Consider the following 15785-nt stretch of genomic DNA (forward strand, 5'->3'; position numbering starts at 1 on the left):
GTTCTTGATCCCTTCTCCTCAATGTATTTTAATTTCCTTAGAAGGCCATCTAAGTATTCAGCCACATCCTTGCATCTTATGGCAGTAAATTCCGTTGTAATTACACCTGGGGCAAAGAAGTATTTTCTTTTGTCTACCCAATGAGTGAGTTTCATTAGGCAATTCTAAATTCTTACTTTGCTGGAAAGGGATAGTTTCTATACTCTTTTACATCTCTGCCATACTTTTTAGGAAGCTCTATTGTATCTCAAACCCCCTTAGTCATCTTCTCATTTTCTTCTCAATAGCATGTGTGTTTCTGTGATTCAGCCCTTTCTTTTTGGCACTTTGCAGTTACCAGAAAGCTTATCAGTGTTTTATTGATGTACTTTTGAGATCTTTATTGCATCTCCTGTTTAATAATTAATTCTGGAAGGCTGTCAGTCTAATGTGCAAAAGAAGATTACCCATGTGTTCTGACATCCCTTGCTGAGCAGGTCTAATGCGGAGACCATAATTTGCTGAAACAGCAATCAGCAGTTTGTCTGCAGGGGACTGTATGTCCCGAGTTGACCTCATGGGAAAAAAATATTTCTTCTAGAGTTGGACTGACATTGCTTTGGAGCCTGAAGTGGGAAAGCCAAGTAGCACCTCTTGCTCCCACTAATTAACTCAGAGAAGTGATTTATCCCTTGCACAAGTCCCACTGAAATTAGGGGTGGTTGCTGCGCAAGAGCTGCAAGTCCTGTTTATTCAGTATGGTTTGCACAGGACTAGTTTGCGCTGGATTTCATACCTGGTATCAGAGCTGTCCATCTTCTTCCTTCTCCAAGCAAAACTGCCTGACTGGCTTGGCCTTGAAAAAGACATATCTCTGCATCTTTCTTTCCACCATATAGTGACATCTCATAACTTTACAATTCCCAATCTCTCTCCCTTCCCAGCTTCTGTATCTTTACAGCTGCAAAGTAGGTGGACATCAACAGTTGGGAGGGTTTTCATCCTTGTTGAATCCCTGTTCTGAGCAGGCTTCCCCTCAGTGATTTCTACCTGCTTTACTTTGGCATTTTAACTTTATTACAGTGCAGCAATGGATAATCAGAACCACTGCAAAGCAAACAACATGTCTAGTTCTGCATTCTTGCAGTGATCACAGAGGGGTCCAGGAAAACTAGACCTACCCTGCAACAGGTAAATTTGAGTCCCAACAGCACCTGAGAGACCAACAAAATTTTTGAGGTATGAGCTTTGACTCTTGGAAGCTCATACCCTGAAAATCCTGATCTCTAAGGTGCTGCTGGATTTGAATCTGGATGTTCTATTGACTACTGTCTGAAATCACCCTACAAAAAGATACCCTTTTATGTTCCCTATTGGCACTGCAGCATGAGGCCTGGAACACAGAACTCTTTGTAAGAATTGCTCAACTGAATCCAAATGCTATGAGTCTGTCCTCTTGTTCCCAGCTGTGACCAGCCAGGTTCTTCTGGGAACAAGACAAGAAGAGTGCAGTAGCCCTCAACATCTGGTCTTTAGAGGTACACTGCTTCTGAATATGGTTGTTCCATTTTTCTTGGCAAATAGTTGATAGATTGCTCTCCCATGAACAAAACTAATAATATTTTTAAGTAAAATGAAGCTACACTATCTCATTAGATCTTAGGGTCAGCCCTGGTCAATATTTGGATGGGAGGCAACCAGTGAAGTCCAGGATTGCTACACCGAGACAGGCAATGGAAAACCACCTCTGAACATTCTTGCCTTGAAAATCCTATGAGGTCACCAAAAGTTAGCTGGTACTTGATGGCACTTTCCTCCACAAGGACCAGGCCACATCTGGGAGCAGTCAGTTCCACAAGGCAAATTGTATGTTGTGTTCAGGAGTGTTCATCCTTGCCAGTCCTAAACCTATAGCAAGCCAATTTAATTGGATGACTCCTGATAAACAGTGTTTCTGGAATATGAAGGCTGCCTATTAGGCTATCCTCTGACGTCCTCCTTTCAGATGTTCCTCTTGAAGTCTGTCGGATTTCATTTCCCCCTGCGGCTGAGTGTACAGTAATCCAGCAACACCACTACAGGTTTGTAAGGAAGCCTGTTCCCCACCCAATCACATTGGGCTAGTGGGAGGTCTGATTATGGACTGGACACAATCTGACATTTTCTGCCTTCAGAGTTTGTGTGTCGCCTTTCTTTCCCAACAATTGATACTCAAAGCTTACCCGAATTCTGGAAAATCCCCACGTTGTTTGTCTTGTTAGCCATGACATGGAAGAAACTTGAAAGAAAAGTAGAAGATGATGAAGACTAGTTAAAGGAGGAAGCTATCTATCAGGGAGCCAGTCCACCCATATTAATTTTCTTACAAAGGATCCCTTGATGAGCACTAAGGGATCACTGGAACTAGTTCTGAAATCCAGTTTGTACCCACACGCTAAAGCAGTCTCCCCCCACAGAGTTTATCCTCAGATCTGGGTCAAAGGTTCTTTGGAAAATCTTCCCAGACCACATAGTTTCTGTAGAAGTTTTTATGACTCCTTGTAAAGATAAAGATGCCTTAAAATCCTCAGAATAGTCTACCTCTTCCTCCTGAGATTAACTGGTCACAGGAGGACTAAGCAGAACTAAGAAAGGAAGCTGGACCTGCAGAACGATCTAATGGATGAAATCTAAAAGGCACTAGAATTGTTTTTGTGATTATGTAGAATTTGATAATAATTCCTCTGAAAATGGGGGATTCGTTTTATCTCCATGGTTCTAAGAAGGTCCTTTGTGGTGTTCATTTGAATGTATCAGAGCTGGGGTGGTCCTGAAAATCAGACTTGAAATTGAAGTATCCCAATAAAATAGCTGGTTGCTGGGATAGAAATCATGTTGTGCTAGTAAATTTTCCCATCATGTTGTGCTAGTAAATTTTCCAGGGGCTTCTGGCTAGCCACTGCTGGAGACAAAGTCCTGAGTTAGAGAACCTTTGACCTGGGCCAGCAGAATGTGTCATATAAATGTATTGTCAAAGGCTTTCACAGCCAGAATCACTAGGGTGTTGTGGGTTTTCCGGGTTGTATGGCCGTGTTCCAGTAGCATTTTCTCCTGACTTTTCACCTGCATCTGTGGCTGGCATCCTCAGAGGATCATGTAAATGTTTAGGCCATTTTGTAAACCTTTTTCCTTCCTGCGTTTTTTCCTCAGGGGGCTTGTTTGTTTTTCTCCCCATCTCCACACCATTGTGGACGGACAGATCTTCCCTGATACACACGTACAATGCATAATTGTTTCAGTTATATCTGGCTTGTGAGCAAGCCCGCTGACCTATCCATGCTGATCCACACTACTATCACCTCCACTATTATAACATGCTCTGTGTGGGGCTGCCTTTGAAGATGTCACGGAAGTGCAGAATGTGGCAGAGAGATTCCCATCTATGGTCAGCCACATGGAACACATAACGCCAGTACTAGGTCAACTGCACTAATTGCCCGTTAGCTTCCTGGCCTAATTCAAAGTTCTTTAAAGGTATTCATGGCCTGGGACTCTCATACCTCTCAAACAACATCTTCCAGTATACTCCTCTGTGCCAGGAAGCCTTCTTCTGATGGTATTCTCATCCAATCTGTCTGGCAACAATTCAGTCAGGGGGGTTCTCTGTAATACCTTTATGCTTTTGGAATGACTTAATGAGAGTGAGTTCAGTGGGTGCCTTCACTTGTCTCATTCAGGAAGGTGTAAAAGGTTGTTCCTGGAAGCCTTCAATGGAGGGTAAATTGTTTTAAATGGTGTTTTAATCCTGCATTGGTTTTAACTTGTTGGGTTGTTATGTCTACATCTTGTAACTTCTGCTATTTTGCTAGCTGCCTTGAGTTTTCTGAGATAAGGTGGGGTAGAAATATTTTAAATAAATAAATGCAGCTATCCACCTGCAGAAAGTCTGTATTTCCATCCATTTCAAGGGAATAGGAAAAAATGGAAACCATTTTTAATGACCTAGGAATTCCTTTGTTTTCTGAGCCTTCAGCAAATGTTGTCTTGCTTTTTGCTACTATTGGCCAAGGAAGGTATGGGCTTTAGAATATGAGGTATATATTTCCACACAAAATGACAAGGTTTTGTGTATGTGTGTGTTTCAATCTCGGATGCCTAGAACAATTTCTGGGTGTTTTTTTTTAAATCAGAAGCTCCAGAATGATTTTGACTGCTCTTGAAAAAAATTAGTTCCCAACTTGTTAACTGAGTTTTCTTTTTGATTTAGGTCATGACACATAATGTTTGTGGTGACCAAAGTGGATGTGAGCGGCCATTTTTAGCAGAGGTGTCTGCTGCTGCTGCCATGAGGACTCTTTGTGGTTCCTGATTTGCACACTCTTTGCCTTGGAGGTCCATGTCTTCTGGAGATTGGGCTTGAAGACTCCACTTTTTGATCTGCCCCTCATTTCGGTATTCCTTCTTTCTTCTTGGCTCATCATGGGAGGATGTTTTTCCAGACCCAAGCCAGGTGAACAGCTCTTCAAAAATACCTCTTCTCTAATTGTCCCATGTTGCTTCTAGTTAGGCGCTGTGACTAAACTAGGTCAGGCCGCTCCACAGGGAGAGCTCTGTGGAGAATTTTAATTCTCTTCACTTTTACATGGAGGGATTAAAGCCATTGGCTAATCCACAGAAAACTTCGTTTCACTCTGGGCACAATGAATTGTAGTGACTTTAATTAAACATTCAGAGCTTAGACACTCTGGGAGGTAATACCAGAAATGTTGGAAGGGGGTATGGGGGGGTGAACTATAGTCAGCAAACAATATGGGAACTCGTCTCACACAGTTTGCAGTAGAAATTAGTTTGTATGTGGAATAGAATTTAGAGAGTGAGTGAGACTGGCACCTAGCTCTGCTGCCCTTTGAGAACTTGGTTCTTTGAATCTTTGAGGCTCCGTGGCCCTAGTCACCCTGCTTTCAAATACCAACACAATCTTACATGGATTCTTGGGGGCAGGTTTTACAGTAAAAATAGGGTTAGAACATAGGCCTTGCATAAAAAAAATTCACAACAGTTGAGTAGCTGACCAATCCATACATGTTTATATTAGTGATTTGTGGTCCACCAGCAACTTATGGAGAAATAAGGCCAAGCTATTTCTAGCTTACAGAAGGCACCTGGCGACATTTCTTCTGATCTACCAAAGGTGAGCCAGGAAGTGACCTATTTACATGTCTAAGTTTGGAGGGAAATAGGTCCAAGCTCCTACATTTCCTTGTTCGCATATTCTAACACTTTTATTTATTTAGAAGAAGAAGAAGAGTTTGGATTTATATCCCCCCTTTCTCTCCTGTAGGAGACTCAAAGGGGCTTACAATCTCCTTTCCCTTTCCCCCTCACAACAAACACCCTGTGAGGTAGGTGGGGCTGAGAGAGCTCCGAGAAGCTGTGACTAGCCCAAGGTCACCCAGCTGGCGTGTGTAGGAATGCACAGGCTAATCTGAATTCCCCAGATAAGCCTCCACAGCTCAAGTGGCAGAGCAAGGAATCAAACCCAGTTCCTCCAGATTAGATACACGAGCTCTTAATCTCCTACACCACTGCCTTTTTCACTAGGACTCAAGGTAGATTACACAGAGTGAGTCAATATAATCTATAGGAAATGATATTCAGTCAACAATACAATAGAATTCGTCTTGTAGAATCAATCAGAAAATTAAAAGCAGAATTGAAGCAAAGCATAAGTATTAACGTCACACATTAAATGATGTAAAAAGTACATAATAGGATCCTAGTTTCAGTAAGCGAAACGCAGTAGCATGGACCACTATCGCTAATAATTTATCCAATTAACTTTGTGAATCATTTAGTACCGTGCAACTCTATTGCCTGCATAGAAAAGCCCTCTTGAATCATTCAGCTTTGCATAGTTTGTGAAAGAGAGGAGAATGGAACCTTTCTGACCTCCTCAGGCAGCCATTCCACAGGATGGGGGCCAGCAGAGAAGGTATGTATATGGACAGCTGTCGATTTTGCCCGTTTGCAGGTTGGCATTTGCAGAAGACCTTGCTCAGATGAGTGAAACTGTTGTGGTGAAGCATGCGTGAGAGACAGTAGCACAGATGTGAGGATCCAAGGCCATGAAGGGCTTTGTATGTAATAGCCAATACTTTAAATTGAACTCTGTAACTGATGGACAGCCAGTTGAATGAAAGTAATGTGCATGTTCTGTCTAGCTCCAATAATGTTTCTGAATTGATTTTGAATATTTGTATAGAAGGGAGTTGTGTTGTGATAGCTCCATGCGGAGGACAATTTCCTTCTGCCTGAATTCACTTTAAGATGGTATTGCTGGTCAGTGTTACATTTTTATTCTGTCCTTTCTTTAAGGACTTCAGGGTGTCATACATTGATCTGGGCTCCTCAGTCTTAAAGCCCTGCACATCCTAGGGCCAATGTACCTTAAGAACAGTCTCCTCTCATATGAAACTGCCTGTACACTCTGGTCATCTTTGGAAACGCTGCTTCAGTTGCCTCCACCAACTGAAGCTAGACAGTTGGCAATCTGAGAAAGGGCTTATTTCTTGTGGCACCAAAAACTTTGGAATGCCCTCCCCATGGAGATCTGTCTGTGTATCAGTGTCTTTCACCAGTAGGTGAAGACTTCTTTGTTTCATCTGGCTTACCTCCAATAATGGTTCCTGGCTCTCCTTCTAGTGTTGTTGTGGTTTTTAATTGAATTATTTTATATTTTAGCTGTATTTTTAATTCCTCAAACATTTTAATGTTATGTTCACTTCCTTTTGGAACCTGATTGTGTGAGAGGCAGCGTAAAAATTAAATAAATACATAACTGACCCAAGTTCACCCAGCAAGCTTTGTAGCTTGAGTGGGAATTTTAATCTGGGTCCCTGAGATCCTAGTCCACAGCTATAACCACATGAGCTTGGGAGCTAGTGGCAGAGGAAGAACAGCGCTGGCAGCACAAAATGGAGTGGAGCAAATCCCAACATTTGGATGAAGGATCTTCCTGGCTCCCTGCCTTTTGGGGGTTCATGCTGTACCAGCTACATCCCAGTGTAGTGACAGCTGTGGTGCTGAACTTAAATATTAAACACGACATCGACTTTTAGTGCACCAGCGAATCTCCAATACTGTTCATATGAGGAATCACTATGGCTCTTTATGCATGCAGTACTTACTCCGGGGCTGTTTGCTCTGCCGTGGGGTCTCCGCATTTCTTAGTTTACACGAGAGGAAGTGCCCTACTGATTCCTGTGAACCCAGCTGCCATTTTGCTCCCTGGTTGAGAGGTTATTTGCTGCCTTTTTTTTCTTTTTTGGGAATAATTTTAATGATCTCTTGCTTCTGCAATAGGCTGAAAGTATCAACTTTTTTTTTAAAAAAGAAGCCCATTCATTTCCCAGAAATGCTGACAGAGGAGTGGGCAGAACTGGTTCCGTGTGGGAGAAGGTGGGGAGGAGTGGAAAACCCAAAGGAAGGCAAACACAGACTGGCATGTTGAAAGCTTTCAAGGGCAGAATTAACTGGCTATTTTTTATTTTCCAGGCTGTATGGCCACAGTCTGGTAGTTTTTGCTCTTAATATTTTACCTGCATCTATAGCTTGCATCTTCAGAGGCACGTCACTGGAAAATGTGTTTCTCTGTGGCATGGAGAGAAATTTGGATCAGCTATCATGACATGCATCTGAAGAGGGCGCATAGATGTTGGAGAATTATTAGGAGCAAAAACTACCAAAGCATGGCCACACCGCATGGAAAACCCAAAACATCCAGCAAACTGGTCTGCTTCGCTTTCCCTGTGCAGGCAAGGGAAAAGTCATACTTTGCCCCCTTTTGCAAACCTCAGGGCTTCTCTGATCTGTGGTGTGGTGATTTTGGGAGGAGTGGAAACATGTGTAGCCAAAAATCTGACCTGAAGGAAATGTAGGGTTACTATGAGGCAGACCACAAGTGCATAAATAACCTATGTTTTCCCTTTGCTTCTGGCCCGTGTTTTCCATATCAGAGAGACATTTGATCAGCTATTGGTTGTGCTTTCAACTGGAGTGCTTTCTTTCTTTTCTTCTTATTCCATCACACAAAGGATACAACCTGACTAGCCACACCCTAAGCCCAAAGCATTCTACACAGGATTCTGACAATGAAACCTTAACTTCTTGGCCCGAGAAATTTCCCCTCCCACCTTTTAAAATAACGTTCAGCCTGATGGAAAAGTCTAGATAAAGTTTGCATGTTGCCGTGTATTATTTTGATTGGCCTTAATAAAAGCTAATGCATGCTTTTTTTCTGGCTTTCAAATATTCCTGCCTTTTGGGGAAAATTCTGAAGTTTCTTGGGCCCCAAGAGGGTATGACTACAATTGTTCATGTCATTTGTTAATGACAGATAAGGAACATACAGCTGGCAGAACTGAACAGCCAAGCTTTTTTAATTTAGCTCCATGCCATTCACAGTGATTGCACATCCCGTTACCTCAGTTTGCCTGGGCTCTGACATGGCAGCCCCTTGCACTAAAGGATTCTATTATGGCTGAGAACCATTCACGAGGAGGTGTTGTTTGTAGGTTATGTGATCCCCCCTCCCCTGGTAAAAAGCAGCTACTGGGGCCACATTTCCAAAAGGAAACCAGCACAGGTAAGGTGAGAAAGGAATAAATTCCTATTCCCCTGGAATAAGTGGTGCAAGGGGGAAGTTAAAAGACCCTCTGGCTCAGCGCTGGTCTTCCCTTTAAGTTGCAGCCCCAGCTGCCGTTCACTTTTTAGAAATAATGTTGTGGGGGAAAAGAATCACAGAACTATGTTGTAAAATGTTGCTGCACCCCAATATTGCTTTCTTTATTTAAAGGGTTGTTATCCTAGCTTTCTGTTTGGTCATATCCCGCGGGAACAATAAATGTAGACTCCAAATTAGTGCAACTGAAACATGCTCAGAGAGAGCTGATCTAAGAAGCTGAAGCAAAGAATCCAGAGGGCCTCCTATTCCAATAATTTAGGGCCCTATCCACTTGGAAGTTCTGTATCTTTCTGCTGTTTGGATGAGTAGGGCTGCCTCTGTCCCCACAGAAGCCTTTGGACCATGCAAACACACACATGAAGCTGCCTCAGACTGGCAGTGACTCCCCAGGGTCTCGGGCAGAGGTATTTCATATCAGCTACCGCCTGAACTAGGTAGGCACTAGGACCCGAACAAAGCATTCTAAAACAAAGACTGTCCAGCATCTGGCAAATGAAGGTCCAGATTTGGATTTTTCTTTTGGTGAGACAGAGTATAGAAATACCAATGATTGAACCTGGGACCTTTTGCATTCCAAGCAGATGCTGTACCCTGAGCCATAGCCCCTCCCCATTGATTCTTCAGCAGGTATCCAACTAGGATGGGTGGAGTCATTTGCTTTCTTCTCTTGGGCAGTGCAGTCCTGATTCCACGTTCCCCAAACCTACGCATCATGCAGTGTGGCCTCTGATGGGAAGGAGCTGTGCACATGGAGAACTCTTGGTAAATGAATCTCAAGTGTAGGGTTGCAGCCTTGGGTGCCTGGCATAGGGTTGGCAAGGTTTGTGTTGTTACTTATTCATCTTGGTTGTCGTTATTTATTCATTTAAATGTTTTCTTAGCTCTGCCAGTCCTCTGTAGAAATGCAACCATAGTGACAGAATCCCTGCCTAATACACTTTTTTAAAAATGGGAAGAGCCCTAATGGAACAAAGAAAGGTTTGTTGATCTAGCATCATGTTTCCAACTGCAGCCTGCCTCTGGGTCAGTATGGAGGTGGCCACCCTGTTTCTGGCATTCTGGTATACTGCCTCTAAACCTGGATGTTCAGTTTAACAATCATTGCTAATATATCTGTTGTTAGACGTACCCTACTTCTATGAACTCGTATAATCCTTTTTAATGCTATCCCATCTTTGGTTCATGAGAAGTTATGAACATGGGTTGAAAAAAGTGCATATTTATTGTGAAGTGGTAAATGTCTCTCCTTATTACAAAGTATTCTGCAATCAGCCAATCAGTTCTCTCCCCCCCCCCCCACATTTCTGTTGGAGTAACAAAATTGGGAGTGAGGATTCTGAAACTACATGCAAACCCCATATGCCTTTTCACCTAAATATTCTACATCTCATGCAATTATTGTAATAAATAATTGCATATCAGGAATAGCAACTATTAATTGTGGGACTAAGCAAGGATACCCATTCTCTCCGCTGCTTTTTATTTTAGTATTAGAGCCTTTAACCACTAAATTAAGGTCTAACCAAGAGGATCAACCAGGATGGTTATTGCTGCAAGCTGGAAAAACGCAAATAGTATTTTGTTAGAGAGGTGGCTGATTAAAATAAGGAATGTCATAGTACTAGAAAAATTAACTAATAGAATAATACAAGGGAGAAAAAAGGAAGGTGATTTTAAGAGAATTTGGAATAATCTTGTAAAATGTTTAATTGCATTTCCAGAATTGAAAATATGCAATAATCTTTAATAAGTTGTGAACGGTCTTGGATATAGCGGGGTTTGGACAATGAAATATGACTTTAAAGTTATAGATTATATGGACTTTATAGATTATATATAGACTTTATAGTTATAGTATATGGAATCCATTGCCAATGATGGAAGTTTTCACTTTGTTTTTACTGTTAAGTTTTGATATACATTGGTATTAAACTCAATACTGATAGAGATTGAGATAATTTATTGGTTATGTAGGTGGGACTGATGGAGTGTTGTTGCTTATAATGTTTCAGGAATTTTGTGTATTGAATTTTTTGTGAACTCTTCTTTCTTTTCTTCGGTTATATTTAAAAATCAAATTAAAAAAAGTAAAGTTCCGGTGGAAGTTCAGTGGCATCATCTTTGATATGGGTCTCTACAATGCTCATTCTTTGTTTTTGCTTTCCTTTGTGGCAAGTACTAGTTGAATTGTGGAAGAAACATCTAACTTCCAATGTGTTAACGTTTGTGGCGGCTGCTTATTCTTGTACGCTTCATTCTTGTCATGTCACTAAAAATCTGCTGGTGATGCGGCATGAGCAATGAAGGGCCTCTCGTGTTGGAGGAAGGAGCTGTAGTGGAGTAGGGCTGGGCTCAGAAGGATGTGTAGTGGCAGAAGCCAAACCAGGATATGAAAATGTGGTAGAAAAAGACTGGGGAGTAGGTAGGAAAGCAAGAATGCTGCTGAACTAGCACAGGGATCTGCAACCTGCGGCTCTCCAGATGTTCATGGACTACAATTCCCATCAGCTAATTGGCCATGCTGGCAGGGGCTGATGGGATTTGTAGTCCATGAACATCTGGAGAGCCGCAGGTTGCAGACCCCTGAACTAGCATCTGTGGCTTTGCACAGCCCCACTTTCTGCCTCAGTTAGGTAACTCCTCTTTTAAAAATTGTTGTAAGTTTTTAACCACAAGCCACACAGATAAACACACATATGGTGCTATAATGCTGATTAGGTTGATGTTGATTATGATTATTGTGGTCTTAGAGAGGCAGACAATTTGGCTGAAACACTGAGGAAGGGCAAGACTGATGGAGACTGTTGCTGTGTACTTCTTTGTTTGTTGCTTTGTATTTATTTGTTTGTTGCTGTGTACTTCTGTCTTATCATTTGTTAAGTCAGGTTCCTGCTAGCCATGTTCACATCTTGCAGTGAATGCACATACATCCTGCATGCACATGCTTACATCTGTTTGCAAGAAACAGCCATGTGGCCACTTTACAGTTGAAATCAGAACCAGTACCTGAATAAGTGTGCGGTTGATCTCATACATTCATCTGTACATGTGTTGAATGTAATGTGAGAATTACCCAATACATGTACTAAAAAAAATCAAGTGTACACTGTACATGGATTGCAAGTGTGTCCACTGTAACTTGTGAACCGGCTGTTGTATGTTTGTATATAGACAGAAGCATCTTTGCAATTTCTTTAGTGTTAAGTCTTTCTTCATAATTAGTTATGTTAAAATTGGCAGTCATGAAGAGGAACAAACATACCTACTCATCAACTATTTCTGCTCTGTGTTGGGAAATAAGCTGCAGAGGGTATTCTTATTTTACAGTGCTTATATTCCTACCACAGAAGAGATCAAATAGCATCTACTAAAGCTGAACGTTTTTAAATCTGCAGGACCGGATAACTTGCACCCTACCGTTTTAAAGGAGTTCTCTGCACCATTGAGGCTGATTTTTAATAGATCTTGGAATACTGAGGATGTTCCAGAGGACTGGGAAAAAGCTGAAGCCAGTATGTCAGTGTATAAAAAGAGTAAACGGAATTCACTGGGTAAATATAAGCCAGCCCGCCTGCCGACCCACAATCTGGGAGAAAATAATGAATGGTTTAAATGAGAATTCAATCACTAAGGAATTACAGGATCTTAGGGCTGTCAACTGATTCATGAATTTTGGCAAATTAATCATCTATATATTAAATGATTGATTAATTAATTTTAAGTAAATTTTTGCAGATCACCAGAGCTTTAAGTTAAGCATATTTCTTGAAATAATGGCATTTACCATTGAACAAACAAAAGTTATTGCAAAGTTGTCTGAAGTTAATTCCATCTTTATCATTGTTTTTTTTTTGCATTCCTTGTTAAATGCCAGCAAAAAGAGACACAAAATAATAAACAGTATGTCTTTAAAGTGCAACTCTAGCAATTAAAATTTGCCTAACCTCCTTAAAATGGATCCAGTGAAAGCTTTGGTTAATTAACCTACCAGTTAAACGTTTTAGGTGCCTCTTAATGCAAATCAACCAGGTGTTGCTTGGAAAAAAAGCTTTCCCCTTGACATTTTGTAAATTATTAAACAATGAAAGTTCGGATATGGATAATAAAGGCTGCTTGGATATGGATAATAAAGGCTGCTTGAAATTGTGGCCTTCCAGTAAGGGATGTTGAAATGGCTCTGTACCCTACTTTGCCTAATGAATTAACAGTATGTGCAAATAATGCACTGCGCATCTAATGGATGGTGGACTGGATAGCTCCAGAGATGGTTGCCATACAGCTTGTGATTCTGCCTTTTTGGACAAAATTTACATATGCCGTTTAAAGCATTTCTCAGTTTTTCTGATGGTGTTAGTGTGGAGAAAGGCAGTTTTAAATATGCTTGCACTGTGTTTCTGAATCAGTCAGTTGTCACATAGGAAGTGAGACTTACAGTCACATTATAATCTTCCTGCATTTGATGATGCATGTATGATTTCTGCCTTTGTCTTGTCTCCTCAAGAGTGGCAGCAATTCTCTTTTTCTCAACCTGAGTTCCTTTTAGCTGAGCTTGGGACTTGTGGCATATATAAATAATGGGTTCTACCACTGGGTCATAGTTTAGGGTTGCCAGTCATCAAGGACATAGTACTGGGCAGAAATTTCAAGGGCCAGTTTCCAAAAGTCATTTGTACAAATACATAAGTTTAATAGCATTTGGAGGGATGACATGCCCGCACACTGTGCTACTGTTTAAAACAGAAAATCCCCCCCACCCCCACAGCAAGTCACTTCCTCAGGCTGCTGTTTCTATCTAGCTGCAAAATGCAGCCTGTTCTTCTTAGTGCCAAACTAGGTATGACTTTTCCGATGAACTGGACTTTTCACCAACCCAACTTTACTTTTACAATCAGATGGCAATTGGTAGGAACTAAGGCTATACATAGGTCCAATTTTGATTGGGACCTTGGCGTGAGGGGAGAAGGTATGTCTCCCCTTAGTTCCATTTCTGCAATCTGGAACAGCCCTGGGGGAGCTTCCGTGGTTTCAGTGGGGGCCACATGCGCAGTGTTTAGTACTCAGATTTGGCTTGTGGGGCAAAAATTGCTGACACTCCTCTCAGGAAGTGTTGACTTGGAAGTTCCAGTTGTTTGGAGTGGTCAACTGTTCACCTTACACAATACCCCATCATTTGTATTGACCGTGTAGGACCTGGACACATACAATAACATCACTTTTCCCTTCTGCTTTGGTGGCAGCAGGCACAATGCCTTGAGCAAACTCAGAAGAATCTGGATACATGGTAATAATACACCCTTCTCAAAGGCGGCTTTTCAAAAACTTGCTTAAATTGGCAATATGTATGGAATGGGGCCATGTGAGGACAGCTTGGAGGGATCCGTCCCACTGATACATGCAGCATTCTGATTAGGTTGCAGCATCAGGAACAAATTGAAGCAATGGTCCAGTTCCCTATTTTCTTCCGGGACATAATGCAAGATGTTAGCTTTTTGTCAAGTTTTACTAGCACTTAAGCAATTTTACATCTCAAAAGACACAAAGAAAAATCATCCAAAAGTACATTTTCTGTAAGAACTCCCAGTTTCATTTGCACTGAGTATTAGCACTAAAAGAAATTACCATTTGCGCTTTAACAAGGTAAGTAAAACTGGATCTTCAAAGTAGCTTTAGATAAACATCACACTTTTCTCTATCAGATCTCATTTTAATTATCCCATAGCCTTCAAATGCAATGTTTTGGCAATGAGCTACAGAACCATAAATGTCTTGGACCACATATACCTCAGTGACAGCCTCTGGTTTTTTAGAACTCATTGATATAGACCATTTATGTACCATTCCAGGTCTGTAAGGATGCACAGAAATGCACCCTCTGTGAAATTCTTTATCCTCTGGCGATTTCCCACAGCTTAAGCCTGTGTATCTTCCCAAAACAGTAAAGATATTTTAATGAAAACTGGTGGTGACCAGAGAGATGGGGAGAGGTAGAATAATTAGTGTATAGTTGCTTGCCTCAGCCCTTGGGAAGGGATAGGCTGTATATCAGTTAAATACATTATGTAATTCATAGTTAATATTACTATCTTAAAATTAATCATTACTATTGTTTTTCCATCTTATTTGCTTTTTGTGGGAAAACAGCATTATTGTTCTTTAAAATAGCTCAGTCTTTCTCAGCATTTTGTGTGCTACAACCAAATAACACAGAAATACATTTTGAAGCCTTCTAGAGAAGTTGCCTTTTAAAAAAACTATCCATTTTAGCTAACTGCATAATGATTGTGAGATTAGTTCTCCCCAGTTATGAGCCTGATTGTCATTTGGGGGCAATGGTTAATTAGTGGGGCCATCTTTGATGATACACACTTTGATTCCAGATTGGCTTTTATCGACTGAAAATCATACATCTGCTGCTAAGGAACATAAAGGGAATAGAATAAGGATAATTACTGGAGATACATTTAATACGCTGCCTTTGTTTGCTTGAACTCTCTGAAATATTGCAGTGGATTATGAAGAGAAAAACTTAGGAAAGAGAGAGAGGCCATGGGATGCATTTCAAATAGAGCAACTAATAATACAGATCAACAGCTTAATGGCCAAAGTCTATTACCAAAACACCTCCTGCTTGCCTGCTTGCCTGCTTAATAAATTAAGCTGAGCCCTTTGATCTACATGCCTTCTAAATTATACTCTTGCCAGCAAAGCATGCCAGTGATGGTTCACTCTAATGGTCTGAGGCTACTATAGGAGCAGCAGTGGCGTAGTGGTTAAGAGCAGGTACATTCTAATCTGGAGGAACAGGATAAGATTTCCCGCTCTGCCGCCTGAGCTGTGGAGGCTTATCTGGGGAATTCAGATTAGCCTGTGTACTACCACACACGCCAGCTGGGTAACCTTGTGCTAGTCACAGCTTTTCGGAGCTCTCCCAGCCCCACCCACCTCACAGGGTGTTTGTTGTGAGGGGGGAAGGGCAAGGAGATTGTAAACCCCTTTGGGTCTCCTACAGGAGAGAAAGGGGGATATAAATCCAAACTGTTCTTCTTCTTCTACTACCCCATTTCGAAAGTGAGTCAGTGAGATT

General features: G+C 41.4%; 1 protein-coding gene across 4 annotated transcripts in view; it reads left to right on the forward strand.

Annotated features, from left to right (window-relative positions):
• Positions 1–15785, forward strand: part of AIFM3 (apoptosis inducing factor mitochondria associated 3) — a 49347-nt gene that overhangs the window by 6774 nt on the left and 26788 nt on the right. For 2 of the 4 annotated variants that reach the window (XM_048514350.1, XM_048514352.1), the window contains exons 3-4: positions 4226–4468; positions 12097–12252. In XM_048514350.1, coding sequence (XP_048370307.1) covers positions 4438–4468; positions 12097–12252 — 187 coding nt within the window. In that variant the 5' untranslated portion in view covers positions 4226–4437. Of the gene's footprint in view, positions 1–1122; positions 1171–4225; positions 4469–12096; positions 12253–15785 lie in introns of those variants that run through there. The other 2 variants (XM_048514351.1, XM_048514353.1) reach the window with 2 other exon arrangements.

This window comes from Sphaerodactylus townsendi, linkage group LG13 (genome assembly GCF_021028975.2).
Source record: "Sphaerodactylus townsendi isolate TG3544 linkage group LG13, MPM_Stown_v2.3, whole genome shotgun sequence".
Classification (NCBI taxonomy): Eukaryota; Metazoa; Chordata; class Lepidosauria; order Squamata; family Sphaerodactylidae; genus Sphaerodactylus; species Sphaerodactylus townsendi.